Below are 16368 nucleotides of genomic sequence, written 5' to 3'. Positions count from 1 at the left end.
AACATTAGCTAATGTTATTAGCATTACTCACTTTTAGCACCACCTAACTTTTGAAAGAAGAAACAATACATTCCTTTTCTTACAAATAAAAAGTTGAATTTGTAAGTGATGAAACAAACCCTTGATCAATTTAATACACTGAGGGGTTTTATGGCTGCATAAAACATTGTTGGTCTGGTAAGACTTATCTTATGTTAGCTCATATTAGCTAATGATTGCAAGCATTTGATAGATATTGCTGTGTAAGTTACTGACAATACTGAGTGAGTTCACAGATCTCTCTGCCAGTGCTGATGTTACACTGCATTTACCATCATCCTGTAATTGCCACTTGTGGTCACAGTGGCCACTGCTTAGTGAAAGTTAAAGCTTGCTTTTGTTACGTGCTCTTCTTACATGTACTTGTAACATGTTACATGCACACACAAATATCTTTCCTTTACAAAAGAGTTAGATAATCTGCTAATGAGGTCACTGTACAATAATATTTATTTCATCTGGCTGGCAAATGTTTCCTTCTGGAGATAACCCTGAATGACTTATTGATTATTGTCTCATACTGTAGACTCAGTAACTGTTCCCTACACATTGACTGTGATTATTTATCCAGCCCATGAAGCCTCTGAGGGCCGCAGCCACAACTTCCCAACCGATGCTGACCATCCAGCAGATAGAGACCATCTTCTTCAAAGTGCCAGAGCTTCATGAGATCCACAAGGACTTCTATGATGCTCTGCTGCCGCGAGTCCAGGACTGGAGCCACCAGCAGTGCGTGGGCGACCTCTTCCAGAGGCTGGTATGGTGGTGATGTTTTTGTTAGTGTGTGTGACTGTGAGATAACTATTTGCTTTGTAACACTTTGAACATTTGTATGACTGCTGCATGAGTGTTAAGTTACCACACAAAGTTAAGTACAGTATGGCAGTCTGTTCAGCTGATTCAAACCCTCTCTTGGATAAGAAGACCGAGCATCAAATAACATGAAACCTCACAGAATTAAACTCTGTGTTGGGTTTTGATCAAACAGACCACTATTCGTCAAGTCAGTAAGTTTCAGAAAGTAATTATAGCACCCCTTAAATGTCATGCCTTGATCATTAATGATAGTTAAAAGAAAGGAGACTTTCAGGGGAAAAGGTGGGAGTCTTTGGCTGTTAATAATGTTCAGGGGATCTTGCAGTGCACATGTGAGTAGACTGCCTGGAGTCATCTCCCGGCCAGATAAAAGCCTCGCTTCACCACATTACAGGCAGTAAAGGAGAACAAAACGCTCTATAGGAGGCTGCTGAATAAGAGCTACCTCAGTGTTTGCTGCTGGATGAAAAAGATGAAAAACACGCATAGATGGATTTATATACAGACACGTGAGCAAACATTAAATCAGCTGCATCAATTCCTCCTATAATACTCTTGTGCTAACCCACGCCTGAGAACAGCATACAGTGACGCTGCAAAGTAGCCTGTGAAAATCACAGACTAGTAAAATCTATCCCCTCTTTTGTGGACTTAGTCTAATCTGTCCTCTGCTTGTGTCCTGTAGGCCAGCCAGCTTGGAGTGTACCGAGCCTTTGTGGATAACTATAAGGTTGCTGTGGAGACGGCAGACAAGTGCTGCCAGGCAAACGCTCAGTTTGCAGAGATATCTGAGGTATGTAATCATGCTATGCACGGCGGGACTCTGGCAGGCAAGTATTTGATGTTGTACAGCTGCCCGGGACAAGTGATGACAGGGCAGTTTACAGCAGTCGTCACACTGTAAAGAGCCATGCAGCTCTTTACAGTGGTGCTGATTGTTTTAATTGCGCTGTGGGGCAGTTGCTGTGATTTAATGAGGGTGTTTTTTCTCACATTTCCCCCTGGTGTTATCTCCCTGCCAGAATCTCAAGGTCAAAAGCACAAAGGACTGCAAAGACCAGTCGGCTAAAAATTCACTGGAAAGTGAGTACTTAGTGAAATGAATGGCCAGCCTCCACATTAATCAATATTGCTATAAGTAGTTGAGCTGTGACTGGGCCTGTTGAGCTGACTCTTCCTCCTCCACAGCTCTTCTCTACAAACCTGTGGACCGAGTGACGCGCAGCACACTTGTTCTGCATGTAAGCCAGTCTGCCTAACACAAATCTGGAGCAACATCTTGCTTGCATGAAGAAAGTTTCAGGGATTGAATTTGTTTGCATTCTCTTTGTTCTAGGACCTCCTGAAGCACACGCCCTCCAGCCACCCAGACTATCCATTGTTGCAGGACGCCCTGCGCATCTCTCAGAACTTCCTGTCCAGTGTCAATGAAGAGATCACCCCACGTAGACAGTCCATGACAGTTAAGAAGGGAGAGGTTAGTGTGGACAGTTACGTCACCTCAGGGTTATAATGTGACTCCAGATGCTGTAGATAGATCAACAATGCCCTCCATGCTGCCAGCAGGTGCATTTTTGCTTGACTAGCTCTTGTAAGTGAGACAGAAGCTCTCATGGAACTGGATTTGCTGGTGATTGAAAAACCAAAATAAATTCTATTCCTGTTTGATTGAATGTAGCCCAGGTTGTTGTAGTTAGTATTCACCAAGGGATTGAGTAGGGGAGAGGGACAAATTAAGAGAAGGTACAGCTTGTTCCCTTTGTGGGGCACTTGCTCTCTTTGCCAAGGACAAAGTCAGTGGTTTGAATAGTGTGGTGGCACAGCGACGGGGCCTGATACCACAATGTTGACTCCTTGTGCCGCTCCTGCTTTTATATGGTTTTATGTTTGTCCAGTGTATGCGTCACTAACTTCCACCCGTTTTTGGTGGTCTGCTAACTCTCGGTTGCAACAGTATGTTCTAATACAGACAGTATTTGTTTTCTGAACTTTTCCACAAATATCCAATACTAAAGGCAACAGTCCCCTGTGAAATGATTGAAAGCACAAAACTTAAAAAGACAAGAGTCTACAGCCACGTAAGCAGCTCTGAGAGCTCGGCACAGTGGTGCTTTGAGCTTAAAGCAAATGTCAGCTTGATAACATGCTCAGATTGGCTAACATGCTGATATACAGTAGGTATAATGTTTACCAAGTTCATTATGAAGTTTAGTGTGCTAGCATGCTAACACTTGCTTAATAACACTAAATATAAAGTGATGACAGTATGAAACATGAAAAGTAAAGGGACGATTAAAGATACTACAAAATCATGACTTGGGGCTGAATGTCTGGACCAAATTTTACAGCAATCCACCCACTGACAAACTGCATCCATAAAGCCATTCTGCTAGAAGGGCTAAAACTTACAAAGGGCAATGATGACATTTTATGGGGTAATCTGTTACTGAAGTACTTGATTGACTGAATACTTGATTATATGGACTAAAAACACTGTATGCTATTTTAGAACAGTGTCACTTACTTGACTTTCTCACTGAAACAGCCGCATTGTGGAATTCAGGATTATCTTCCCCTGTAAAATGCGTCGTATCTTGACTGTTGACAGTAAAGCTTAGGGCACAAGGTGTCTGGAAGCAGCAATAAAACCGGAGTGTGAGTCAGGTTGTTGCTGACTCATCTCAGCCTGTCTGCTTTAGTTGTGAAGGAAGTGGAGCGTAGAGGAAGCTCGTGACAAAGCAGTGCAAACACTTGAGGCGAGGGGTCTCTGCGTTGCGAACCAGGAAAACCTGTCAATTACCTCCATGCTCACTCCCATCCTTCCTTGCTGCAGTGTCAACTGTGCTTCCCAGAAATGACCTGCAGCACTCCTTATCCATGTGATGTCTGACCAGCCTTCTTCACTGGGCGTGTACAGACTTACCCGCGCTTCCTAACCACTCTGCCCCCCCCACCATGCATCTCAGGGCTCTGATTCAGATGACCTGATGGAGAACTTCCTCTGTTTTTTCTGGGAACTGGCTCTGCCCACCAGGGTGGGATATTGTTAAATCAAAGAAAGTTCTTGGGAACATTCTTCTGTGTGTTGTCGAGGAAGTCTGAAATCCCACCAGGAGATTGACAGATAACAAGCCAGCACATGACAATCGCTTTAAAATACGAGTTGTTGTTCTGTGCGATCAGCTCCACTAAATTTGCACCCACTGTTGATGTTCTGCACCGTGGCCGCCTGTAATTACCATGACCATTCAGACCCATGAGTTTGTTTAGCTTCACCTCCTGTGCATGCCTCACTGCTCAACGTCTCATTATGGTGCATAAAAAACAGATTCCAGTGTCAGGAGGGTGTGAGCTCTGTGCAGTTACAGCTCTTGTTTTTCCATTGGATTATTGACTATTTGTGGTCACGTTTGTGTCACAAAACAATAAGCGGATGTCACCCTACCACCTCTTTTTGAAACCAGGACAGTGCTGAGCATGTTTGAGGGCCTTGCCTACAGGCCTGCAACCAGCCAGCACTCAACTGGAGTATGCAGAAAACAGAATAGGAAAACTATGCTGCAGTGATTTCCTTGTTTTTGTTGAACTGTGGTTGGTGTGGGCTGCCAGAGTCTCACATGGGCACTGTCATTATAAACAGCCTCTGCCCAGAGGTCAAAAGGCAGAGGGGGAGTTCAGATGCATGCTTCTGCAGGTAGAGCTCGTGTCATCACATGCACCTCTAACCTCAGGCTGGATGGATCAACGAAGATTAGAGCAAGCTCTCAAATTAGGATTCATTATGAAAACAAGAAACATGACTAATTCTTTACAGTGTGTACCACATGCTAATGATCACAGTGTGCTGTCACGTAGTTTGAGAGATTTAATACTTAGTGTCTTGTTTTCCAAGATCTTTCTGGAGTTGTCTCATCTCCATTCAGAATTTATTTTTCAGCTGTGAGCAGCTTTGTGCACTGTGAACACAGTACACACTCAAAATGTAATGTTTTGATTGAAAGATCCTTGGCGTCAGAAATGACGTACTGTGTCTTTCACATGCTGATGTTTAACAGGTATAATGTTTGCCATGTTCACCGTCTCAGTTTGGTGTGCCAAGTGAGAATTTTCCTCGCAAGTACCCATATCCAAGTGGCAAAAAAAGTATTATGCAAAATGATTGATAGCACAAATTTAACAAGATGAAGTAGGGGTAGGGAGTAGTTGTTGAGACATTTCTTTCTGCACCAAAGTAGACTGACAGACCAACGTTGCTATCCACGCAGCCAGGCCTCTAGTGTGGCTAAAGAGCACTGCAGTTGCACTCCAACAGTTCAGAGATCAGAGCGTCTGAGGCTGAAATTTTCTGAAAATGCATCCTTCCATCAGTGGGCACTGGTGGTCGGAGAAACATGCACTAACTGCCTTGTTTTGGTCACATCACAAATGTGTTTTGTTGCGGGTCTTTTGTTTACATCTGCTATGAGGTTGGGTAGCATGCATTCGATAGCAGCTGCAACACCACAGGCTGTACAATAATTACAAGCATGTACGCACATCAGCACAAAATCATTGTTTGTTAAATTCAGCATCAATACAAATCTTAAATTAGGGACTGCACTTTCAGCAGCTGCAGCTATTTGTGTTTGGTGCAGAAAAATAGTGGTGGAAAGCACCTTAATTTTTGGGCTTGTATTTGAGACAAGTGAGAGTTCAATGTTATGAGAGCATTGACGTGATTTCTCGTTTCCCCTTGGCAGAACCGTCAGCTGCTGAGGGATCGCTTCATGGTGGAGCTGGTCGAAGGTTCCAGGAAACTCCGTCACGTCTTCCTCTTCACCGACCTGCTGCTCTGCACTAAGCTGAAGAAACAGGCTGCTGGGTGAGTCTGGGTCAGCGCCCAGCCCGAGGTTAGAGATGCAGGCTGGTGACCCGGAAGATCCACTGGTTCAAATCCCCGTTGGGGAACGAGAGTCACTCCACACAGACAGACAGCAAACTTGTTCATGTAAATTGTGCTTTGCGGAAAATAGAACTGTTCCTTTGTGACCAACTAGCGGTCGCTTTGGCAGACAAAGGTTATAATTCCTTCATCAGTTTCCTGAATATTTTTGCAAGCTTGTGGCTAGTTGTACTGTTGGTGTCCTGAAAAAGCAGGACAACATGACAATTGTGGGTGAGGAAAATTGGGAAGTTTAAAAGACGTGTCCTTACACACACACGTCTGGTCCTCCAACAGGAAAGGTCAACAGTACGATTGCAAGTGGTACATCCCACTGGCTGATCTGACCTTCCAGACCATCGAGGACTGCGAGTCCACCCCCATCCCTCTGGTCCAGGACGAAGAGATCGACGCCATGAAGATCAAAATATCCCAGATCAAAAACGAGATCCAAAGAGAAAAGGTGAGGATGCACAGCTGGAAAATACACCTGCAGAAACTCAAATTCATCAGCACAAAATAAACAGAAACATGGCAGCGCTCAGCATGCAGTTAATGATTTGTTTGTTTATTCATGATTTTAAGGAACTGCACTGCAGAGACACCAGAACAATGACAGCTTTATACCGATGTCTCAGGACAAGCTTGACTAAAATGAGGAACTTAAAGATGAGCTCATGTGAACAGAACAAACATCTAGTCAGCATGTGATGTATTGCACTAACCCTGTTGCTTTTACTCTAGAGAACCACCAAAGGATCCAAAGTTATCGAGCGACTGAGGAAGAAGTTATCTGAACAAGAGTCTCTGCTGCTTCTCATGTCACCCAGCATGGCGTTCAGAGTGGCCAACAGAAACGGAAAGGTGAGTCAGGGGTCTGATGAAAGATGTTTCCTGGATTCCCTGAGGAATTTTTCATGCAAAATGTCATTGAGAGTATCTCCTACAGGAAATACACAACTTCTTCTTTTAGTTTCTGCTGCCCTCTGCTGTTGACAAGTGTGACATTACCGCATCAGTGCCATAAAATGTTCTATTATCCCTGCATTTCTTTCAGGGATTCACATTCCTCATCTCTTCTGACTATGAACGTGCCGAGTGGAGGGAGATTATTCGCGAGCAGCAGAAGAAGTGTGAGTTTTCCTGACACTTTCTGTCAGAGACTTTTCATAACAGCATCAGAACAATAGACTAAAAACAAAAAAAACAAAAAAACCTCAAAACAAGTTGACATTTAAATTCCATGTTTTTTAAAGTAAAGCTTTTTACATAGAAAATCGAAACAAAAACTCCCCACATCACTCTAGTTTGTGTGTCTGTGTCGTGCAGGTTTTAAAAGTTTCTCTCTGACCTCTCTGGAGCTGCAGATGCTCACCAACTCATGTGTGAAGCTCCAGACTGTTCACACCATTCCAATGACCATGAATAAGGAAGGTGAGGTTCACAATGCCTTGTCCTTTTGTAGGATTTGATATACAGTTTAATACACATAGAGTTGTATGTTTTATTTTAACCTTTACGATGTGAACGCTGCCCTCCACAGATGATGAATCCTCTGGGTTGTATGGCTTCCTAAATGTCATTGTCCACTCAGCGTCAGGGCTGAAACAGAGCTTAAGTAAGTGGCTGTATTTCATTAGAAATCATCTCACTGATAATTCTAGAAGACGCACGTGGTGTCACATAACCCCTCCCACTGTCTGGGCCGTGCCTGTCAGCTGGGACGGGAGCTGCAGGGGCACATGTGGGATTAGCCGGGAACAGTGTGTACAAGCCTCCTCAAATATGTCTTGCCTACTTTGTGCTCGCTGTCACAAAAAGCAGTCAGGCGATAGTCAGTGGCATGTTTGAACCAGTGGGGAGTCTGATCCTCTTTGTGCTCTTTCCTCCAATGTTTCTGAACAACATTAGAACTGTAATGACACCACGAGTTCTGGCAGGTATGCGGTTGGAGCCACTGAGGTCTCATACAGTACATCATGTCTCAACCAGTTGATTGTTGTGAATCTTTAGTTTTTGGTTTCGCTTTGACTCAGCAGTTAAAATGAGTTCTGCTTGTGCCCACTAGACCTTTACTGCTCCCTGGAGGTGGATTCCTTCGGTTACTTTGTCAACAAAGCCAAAACACGTGTGTACAGAGACTCTACAGAGCCCAACTGGAACGAGGTGAGAGTGCAGATCAGAGTGGAGAACGTGGATGAGTGACATCTTATAAACCTTCAGCGTCCACTGCTGTGGCTTTTAATACACCCAATAACGGACAGTTTTTCCCAGAGACATAACTGGACAAAATGAAAGCATATCAGTTTTGAAATATGTTTAGAAAAGCTGTACACTGGATAAAATAAAATAATATTTTTGTTCACTAAACCTACTTTAACATGTCTTTGCTCTGTTTCCGTGCCAGGAGTTTGAGATTGAACTGGAGGGCTCTCAAACTGTGAGGCTGCTCTGCTATGAGAAGTGCTGCAACAAAACCAAGCAGAGCAAAGAGGACGGAGAGATCACAGACAAGATCATGGCCAAAGGACAAATAAAGGTATGGACTATTTAGATCAGATGTGGGTCGAATGCTGTAGCTTAACATTGCTTGTGTGAGAACCAGATGGGTATGAGCTGTTTAAACACTCTGGCTGGATATGCTGAATATTTGCCAGTTTTCAAGAGAATACTGGATCTCTTATACATCATACAGTATCCTATACGGCATTTACACACTCCGTTTGACCAAATCTAGATGGTTCCACTGACATTTATAGAAAAAAACAATCCTTGCCTCTGTGCTCCCACTATTGATTCCAGTGCCTCCGCAGTGGTGACTTCTTTGCAGTGCTGACCACAGGACATTTTTGGCTAATCCTGCCCTGTGGGACCTTTCACTGCTGAAAACGTAGTGAGCCATGAGGTTGCTGGTGGGTCACTTCAGCTTGACCCCTGATAGGGTGTTGTGACAGAGGGCGGATTAGACTTTGGGTTGACCAAATGTAGACGTTGGCACTGCTCCAGGGTGTGACAGAGGGAGATAGACACAGAGAGCTCCTTGATGAGCCAGTGAAGGGATTTGGATGCTGGACAGGTGGGTCAAAACACCGTTCACTCTTAGAGGAAAGGAGCATGTGGCTGCTGGCATCCTCAGTCAGATACTTCCCATGTTATTCAGGAGCCAACAGACTGGAGATAGCACAACTGACGGTCTAAGGAATGAAAATATGACCCAACAAAAAAGCTTTGCATACAGTGCAAGAGCTGCTGACAACACACACACACACACACACACACACACACACACACACACACACACACACACACACACACACACACACACATACGTTAGTCCATACATATATATTTATATACACACACACATAAGTACATGTATACGTACACGTGTGTATGTATGTATGTATACACACACACATATACATATATATATACACACATATATATACAGTGTGTGTGTGTATATACACTGTATATATGTGTGTGTGTATATATATGTATATATAAATGCTAAAATAATGTTTAAAAAAGGAATATAGACAAGAAAAATAGAATTAAAAGAAAAATAAACAGAAATTATAAAATTACTATAAATAATAATACATGAAATAAATGATAAACAACGGTAATAATAATAATAATAATAATTATATAGTGATAGAAATATAGAAAAATGTTGCCCATTGTGAATTATTTTTGACATTTTGTGTTTGATCAAAGCGACATATTTCAGTCACAATGAGATGTGAAAGCTCTGAAAACCATAATAAATGTACTTAAGAAAACTTTAACAAATTAAAGTACATAAAATGACCTGTATTGGCATACCCATACTGATTAGACTGTGTGAGCTGAGTCAGGACCTTAAGACCTGCTTTGAGGAAAAGAAAAGATGGCTTCTAATAAAAGGAAGAGGCCGTGGGGAAGACAACAGTTCATAGAACGCTTATATCATGGATTTGAATACTAAACATTGTTTCAGATACGGGGAAGACCAACCTGGTGTTAAAGGTCACTAACACTAATCAGTTCTTGGCCTGGGAGGATCCCGTTTAGACTACCTGAGATGCTAGATTACCATCCAGCACTCCTCACAGCGGCAGGCGTGAGCACGTTGGTAATGAGGGTAGGAGGGGATTCTCAGGAGTTAATCCCCCAAATCCATCTGGGAAGTAGAACAACACAGAGGCGAGCGTGGTCAGCAGGCTGCCTGGCTTTCTTCCTTTCCGGACTTCCCACAGAATCAAGACAGTTTGGAGTCTAACAATGCCAAGACGTGAAGATGACAGAAAGTGTCATAAAGCTTCAGCTGGGCTGCGTCAGTGATGGCGGTGTGATCAGTGGCTGGGTTGTTCAGGGAAGAAGGACCTGCTGCTCTTGTTAGTACGGTGGTTTAGAAAATAGTCTGTGGAACAGCGCTGGTTTCTTTGTTTGCCATTAGTCAGTGAAAGCAACATTTTGGAGCTGACAAAGGCTCATGCCAGAAAGAATGAGTGAGAGCAGTCCCACCGAGGAGGAGAGTGTGGATCAGGCCAGCAGCGGTCTAGAGGAAGAGGGAGACACGTCTTTAAGGAAGCCGCCGAGCGCGGGGGCCCGTCTGTGGGACAGAGTGCGCAGCAGTCTGCTCAGACCAAAGGTAAAGACATGGACAGCGAGCTGTGGACAGACCAAGGATGCTGTTGTAAAGGATGCGTGGGAACCTGCTTTGGAGGACAAACTTACTGTTGCTTTCTCTTATATGTTTTTTTTATTTTTTGCTGATGTTTAATACTAATATTTGAGTTATGCACGGTGTCGTACTTCTGTTGGAATTTTGAGTATTTCTTTTTATCTTTCTGATTAAAAGAATTCTGTCAAAGAAAATGTATTTTCACTGAACAAAGGATTGTCTGAATGAGATTTGATGGTTACTCAGGTGAAAGAGCGTCAGCCATGTTGGACAGGCACAGTGCTTAGCGGCGCGTACATGATGTTATCATGTCACTCGTGCCCGATCACTGCACATAAAGCCTGGCAGTTGGTATTAGTCAGATGACTGAAATAGATCGTGACACTACCTGAGCATATGGACGTTTTGTTTGTGTGAGGCTGACCTATACAGTGAACTTCACTCTCACTGCAGCTCACAGCATCGTTGCACTGCTTAGCTTTAGTGTTAGCGTCACAGTGCTCATCTCACTTTAAAGCTGATGTAGGCACAATATTCCCTGCTTTTCAATCTGAATCTGAATTAAAAGTGACATTTGAAATAGAACAAAATAAACTTTTTTTTTCTTTTTTTTCCAGCTGGATCCTCAAACGTTGCAAAATAAAGACTGGCAGAGGACAGTCATCGCTATGAATGGGGTAAGTGTTTCCACCAGGAAAAGACACGAGGAAGATTAACAACAATGCTGAAGTTGGCTTCTGGTTCACAGCCTCTGGTTCTGATGTTAAGAGGAAAGTTAAGGGAAAGGCAGATTATGGTATTTGGTGACAGAGTCTCCATTTCTGCACCACGTGTCCTTTACAAATGACATGAATCACTTTTAGCAGCAACAATGATGTGTCCTCCTGGTCTACAGGAGGTTAGGTGGAAAGTTTAGGCAAAGAGAAATGATGATATTCAGCAGCCGTCTCCAGTTTTGCATCACTTGTAGTTGTTATGAAGCCTTAAGGCTGCATAAAACCCACTTTCAGATTTCTGGAAACAAAAACAGGGCATTTCAGTGCTTTTTCTGGATCCAGATCACAGTAGAGCAGGTTTAGCTGAAAACCAATTAAAACTCATCAAATCTGGACTAGATTAACAAGAAACACCCAGAGACTGCTTGTTAACTTAGTCCAGATATGACAACTCTAGGTGTAGTGTTTTTTTTTAGCTACACTGTTGTTTTAACAACATAAGTGGTACAAAAATTGAGACTTTACAACTTTATAAAATCTTCTCTATTTGCCTTATCTTTCCACGAACCACAAAATTAGAAACTGTGAACCAGAAACCAACTTTAGTGTTGTTAATAAAAATGAGTAATGTACCACAAATTTTAAAGGATAGCAGCTATTGAGCAGTAATGTGTGGATAAGCTGTGATAACGCTGTTTGACAACACCAAAAGCACAAAATAACACATTCTTCCTCCTACAAAAGACACACTGCACCCCTCTTAAATTCAGCTCAGTTCAACTAAATGTTTTATACTCAGGCCTTTTCAGTCTGCATGTGACCATGTTAGCTAACGTCAGCTAATGTTAGCATGGCTATTGCTCTGAAACCGACATTAGTGCATCAGTTTGCTGACTCCTCCATACTTGTCCTGTGCTTTAGCATTCATCATTGTCCTGATGGTGTCTCTGACAGCCACAGCGTGCCAGCAGACGTTGCACATGCGAGCTGATTTAACATGAACACACACTGTTTGTCTTCACTTGTTTCAGATCGAGGTGAAGCTTTCGATGAAGTTCACCAGCAGAGAGTTCAGTCTGAAGCGAATGCCTTCACGGAAACAGTCCGGCGTCTTCGGAGTGAAGATAAATGTCGTAACTAAGTGAGCGAATGTCATGTTTTTGTGTGTGTCGTGCCCACATGCCCATTTTTTATGCAACTCCTGTTCTATTGACCTTAAACAATAGGGCGTGACTTTCTTCAACCATGGACTCTTGTCTTTATTAAGCACTTATACAATGTGTTGATTTGGAAGTAGCTGCTTTAAAATGTCTTTCTGTGTAACTATGTCCTCGCCAGGCGAGAGCGCTCCAAGGTTCCCCTCATTGTGAGACAGTGTGTGGAGGAGATTGAGCGCAGAGGGATGGAGGAGGTGGGGATCTACAGAGTATCTGGCGTCGCCACTGACATCCAGGCGCTGAAGGCCGCCTTTGATTCAAGTGAGTTCATTCTCAATTTCATTTCTTATCATGGAGACAAACCTGAAGACAGAGCTCTGCAGAGGACGGACTCACACTCTGCTCAGAAGTGTTTTTCAAAGCCCGCTGTGCAGCTTATATTCTTAATTAGTACTGAGTGGCTGTTGTCTCCTCTGCCCCGCAGACAACAAGGACGTGTCTGTCATGATGAGGGAGATGGACGTAAACGCCATTGCTGGAACACTGAAGCTGTATTTCCGCGAGCTGCCGGAGCCTCTTTTCACTGACGAGTTGTATCCTAACTTTGCTGGAGGCATCGGTCAGTCACCACTTCTTTGTCTTTGCATCATTTTCAGTAGTCAGGCATAAATGCATTCATGTGTACTTTTGCCTTGCAGCTCTCTCTGACAGTGTCGCCAAGGAGAGCTGCATGCTCAACCTGTTGCTGTCTCTACCAGAGCCCAATCTGGTGACCTTCCTCTTCTTGCTCGACCACCTTAAAAGGTAAAATACCGCACAGTTAATATTGCATTCGAGCTTTTGTGTGTCTGTGAAACAGCTGCATGTCAGCGTGTATATCTGTTACCCACCTTTGTTTTACAGTGTGATTATCGGTGATTCAGGTTGGGATCTTTTCAGTCGCTATTGGCTGAATATTATTGGTTGTAACAGTAGCTGTAAAGGGTAGCCAATGGTAAAGGGCGCTTGTAATATAATAATAAATCTGAAAAAAGACAGATACATGCAATTAAAGCAAGATTATGCAGCTTTTAAAGGATGAAATAACACATTTTCCCTGGTTTAGATGAAATCTTGAACTCCTGACCAATACAGTACAATTCACACAAGGGTTTGGATGCTAAAGTCTGACTTGACCAAAAGATTAAGGTTTGCTAATGTTGGATAACATTAGCAAACCTTACAGTAGATACCTTACACTGATGTCTTCTTTACGTGTGCTACTGGTACACAGTGTTGAAGCATTCACCATTAGACATGTATTTGTCACTACAGTAGCCATAGTGGTCTCCGTTCAGCTAGAAGTACACAGGCTAGCTTTAAAGTGTCCTTTGCACCAGCTCATCTGAAGTAAGAGGTTCCTCTTGCTTGTTTCAGATTGAGGCAAAGCATTCTGTGAAGATGTACTGTTTAGGTCAGGGGTTTGTCAGTATCTATAGGCTGATTGTTGTTTTTGGCTTTGTCCTTACAGGGTGACTGAAAATGAGAGCGTCAACAAGATGTCTTTGCACAATCTGGCCACAGTTTTTGGTCCCACTTTGCTTCGGCCCTCTGAAAAAGACAGCAAAATCTCAAACAGCTCACAGCCAATCTCCATGAACGACAGCTGGTCTCTAGAGGTCATGGCTCAGGTAAAGCTGTCAGGATATTGATAAGTGAGGCAGCAACATTTGGACTACTTGCGTGGGTCTGATCACCTTCTTCTCTGTGTGTCCGTAGGTTCAAGTCCTTCTCTACTTCCTTCAGCTGGAGAGCATTCCAACACCTGACAGCAAACGTCAAAGCCTTCTCTTCTCTACAGAAGTATAACAGGAACATCATGCACTTATATGCCCATAAATATTCTGTTCAGAGTCAGAATTTTAGCTGCTCAGTGTGGTGGATGCTGCCGAGCAGCCGTGGTTGGCTGGTTTACTCTGGAGATGCTCCCTTAAGCCACCAGGTGGAACCATTGGGACATTGCAAACACCAGAAAAGAGCCACCATGACCAAAGCTGTTTTCTTTTGGAGATGTGAGTGTGTGTGTCCTGTTTACTTTACAAGCTTACCTGCTGTGTCAAAAAAGACAACCCTATACGATGTATGGACAATGTATATCATTCCTTTTTTTAATTTAATTTAATTTCAAGAAGCATTATTTCCATGTGCTGCACGGTGGCGCAGCAGGTAGTGCGCGTGCCTCACAGCAAGAAGGTTGCCGGTTCGATCCCCGGGTCAGGCGGGGCCTTTCTGTGTGAAGTTTGCATGTTCTTCCCGTGCATGCGTGGGTTCTCTCCGGGTACTCCGGCTTCCTCCCACAGACCAAAAACATGCTCATTAGGTTAATTGATGACTCTAAATTGTCCGTAGGTGTGAGTGTGAGTGTGAATGCGTGTTTGTCATTACATGTGGCCCTGCAATTGGCTGGCGACCGGTTCAGGGTGTACCCCGCCTCTCGCCCATTGTAGCTGGGATAGGCTCCAGCCCCCCGCAACCCCGAAAGGGATAGGCGGTATAGATAATGGATGGATGGATTATTTCCATGTTTTCCACTGCCCCGTTCTATCACTGTGCACATTAGCTCCATTTCACAGAGGGGGGGTTTCTGCTCTGACTGGATTTGTAAGATTTAATTCTGCAGATGGATGACAGGTTGAATGAATGGATGTATATTTTCATGTCTATACATGTTTTTTTTCCCCAGAAGTGTTTGATTTGGTTGAAAGCTCACCTGTGCCATTTTTTTCCATGCTGATGACCAGTAGAACATTTCCCTGATGTTTACAGACACTCTTAATTTTGTACAGAATTGAACAGCATGAGAGTGAACCACAGCAACATGCAGGCATGTTGACCCACAGTAACTGTTTGAAGCGTTTTGTTCTCCGAGCTACACAATTTGGACAGTGATCTCATTCAGTTCACAGGTTCTTCTGGTGGTGTCCGAGCCAACTTTCATCTCGATATGAATGCTTTTTGTGGAGGTGGTACAGAGGAGTGAGAGGCAAATCATTCCAGGACGAGGCGACGCGTCATTATTCCACCCATAGAATGTATACTGTTCTGTGTATCATTTTAATTTCAGTCGTCTTTTGTCCACATCTCACATGTTTTGTGCCCACATTGTTTTTTAGCCTCTGTCTGATTTGATTTATTCCATTGAAGTTGATGTAATTGTGTTGCTCCCTGCATTCATTCTCTGTAGTCTACCTATATAGGACAAAACCACACTGCTGTAGAAATGAAAGCACCTGGAGATTATCCAGAAAACCAAATGTTTCCTGTTAGGACCCTTATAGCACAGTGATTCACTCATATCCAAGTCTCCTGGTTGAACAGGTTTATCATCCATATACCTAGTATTGCTTTCGAAGCCATGTGAAAGAACACTTTGTGTTTGCATCCATGTTTTTCCAAATCACTTCAAGTATTCAAACACTTGTTAGCACAAACTATAACCCTAAAGGTTTGCAATCTATGTAAAATAAGCAATAACTCTTAGCGATTCTTAGGATGAGCAAGGACTAGCGGGTCTTGTATGTATGATTTATGTAAATAAAATTTAGTAATATTACTCTTGCAATGCGTCATCTCTTGATATTATACAAACCACACTCTGACTAAAAGTTTACTCACCGACACAACACTTTTATTACCTCCAGGCTCAGCAATGTTTCAGTGTAAATATGTGTCTGTTTCATCCACAGTGTCTAATATATATTCAAGTTTCCATTAGAGATCAAAATTCTTGAGTGTAGGACTGGTAAAAGCAGTGATGATCGTGTAAATTTAAAACTAAATGTACAGCTTCTTGGCTGTGGTGGTCCCTGTGTATGTGCCCTGCACGACCTGTCAATCATCCATCAAAGCCATGGCAAATGACTAGGTAGGCAGGCCGAACTTCAGCTGGATTTCACTAAACAGTCATGCCATATGTTTCCTCCTGACATGACCATGTGTCCGCATAACTCAATAGTCTTGTAGTAACTAAGCCGTGAGATAAACTAGAAATGATGTGAAAGGTGTATCTAA

General features: G+C 43.1%; 1 protein-coding gene across 2 annotated transcripts in view; it reads left to right on the top strand.

The window, feature by feature from the left end:
* LOC139332456 (breakpoint cluster region protein) overlaps positions 1 to 14493 on the top strand; it is a 30179-nt gene extending 15686 nt beyond the window's left edge. The window contains exons 4-23 of one of the 2 annotated variants that reach the window (XM_070964423.1): positions 611 to 796; positions 1541 to 1648; positions 1878 to 1938; positions 2044 to 2096; positions 2192 to 2332; positions 5595 to 5716; positions 6074 to 6239; positions 6521 to 6640; positions 6834 to 6909; positions 7106 to 7210; positions 7320 to 7394; positions 7845 to 7942; positions 8184 to 8315; positions 11063 to 11122; positions 12193 to 12302; positions 12500 to 12639; positions 12803 to 12937; positions 13017 to 13122; positions 13829 to 13988; positions 14077 to 14493. In XM_070964423.1, the coding sequence (XP_070820524.1) occupies positions 611 to 796; positions 1541 to 1648; positions 1878 to 1938; positions 2044 to 2096; positions 2192 to 2332; positions 5595 to 5716; positions 6074 to 6239; positions 6521 to 6640; positions 6834 to 6909; positions 7106 to 7210; positions 7320 to 7394; positions 7845 to 7942; positions 8184 to 8315; positions 11063 to 11122; positions 12193 to 12302; positions 12500 to 12639; positions 12803 to 12937; positions 13017 to 13122; positions 13829 to 13988; positions 14077 to 14166 (2244 nt within the window). In that variant the 3' untranslated portion in view covers positions 14167 to 14493. Of the gene's footprint in view, positions 1 to 610; positions 797 to 1540; positions 1649 to 1877; positions 1939 to 2043; positions 2097 to 2191; positions 2333 to 5594; positions 5717 to 6073; positions 6240 to 6520; positions 6641 to 6833; positions 6910 to 7105; positions 7211 to 7319; positions 7395 to 7844; positions 7943 to 8183; positions 8316 to 9600; positions 10413 to 11062; positions 11123 to 12192; positions 12303 to 12499; positions 12640 to 12802; positions 12938 to 13016; positions 13123 to 13828; positions 13989 to 14076 lie in introns of those variants that run through there. The other variant, XM_070964425.1, reaches the window with a different exon arrangement.
* Positions 14494 to 16368: the final 1875 nt, after the last annotated feature.

The sequence above is a fragment of the Chaetodon trifascialis genome, chromosome 6 (genome assembly GCF_039877785.1).
Source record: "Chaetodon trifascialis isolate fChaTrf1 chromosome 6, fChaTrf1.hap1, whole genome shotgun sequence".
NCBI lineage: Eukaryota > Metazoa > Chordata > Actinopteri > Chaetodontiformes > Chaetodontidae > Chaetodon > Chaetodon trifascialis.
The sequence above is the reverse complement of the archived record's forward strand: the minus strand, read 5'-3'. Positions and strand labels throughout refer to the sequence as shown.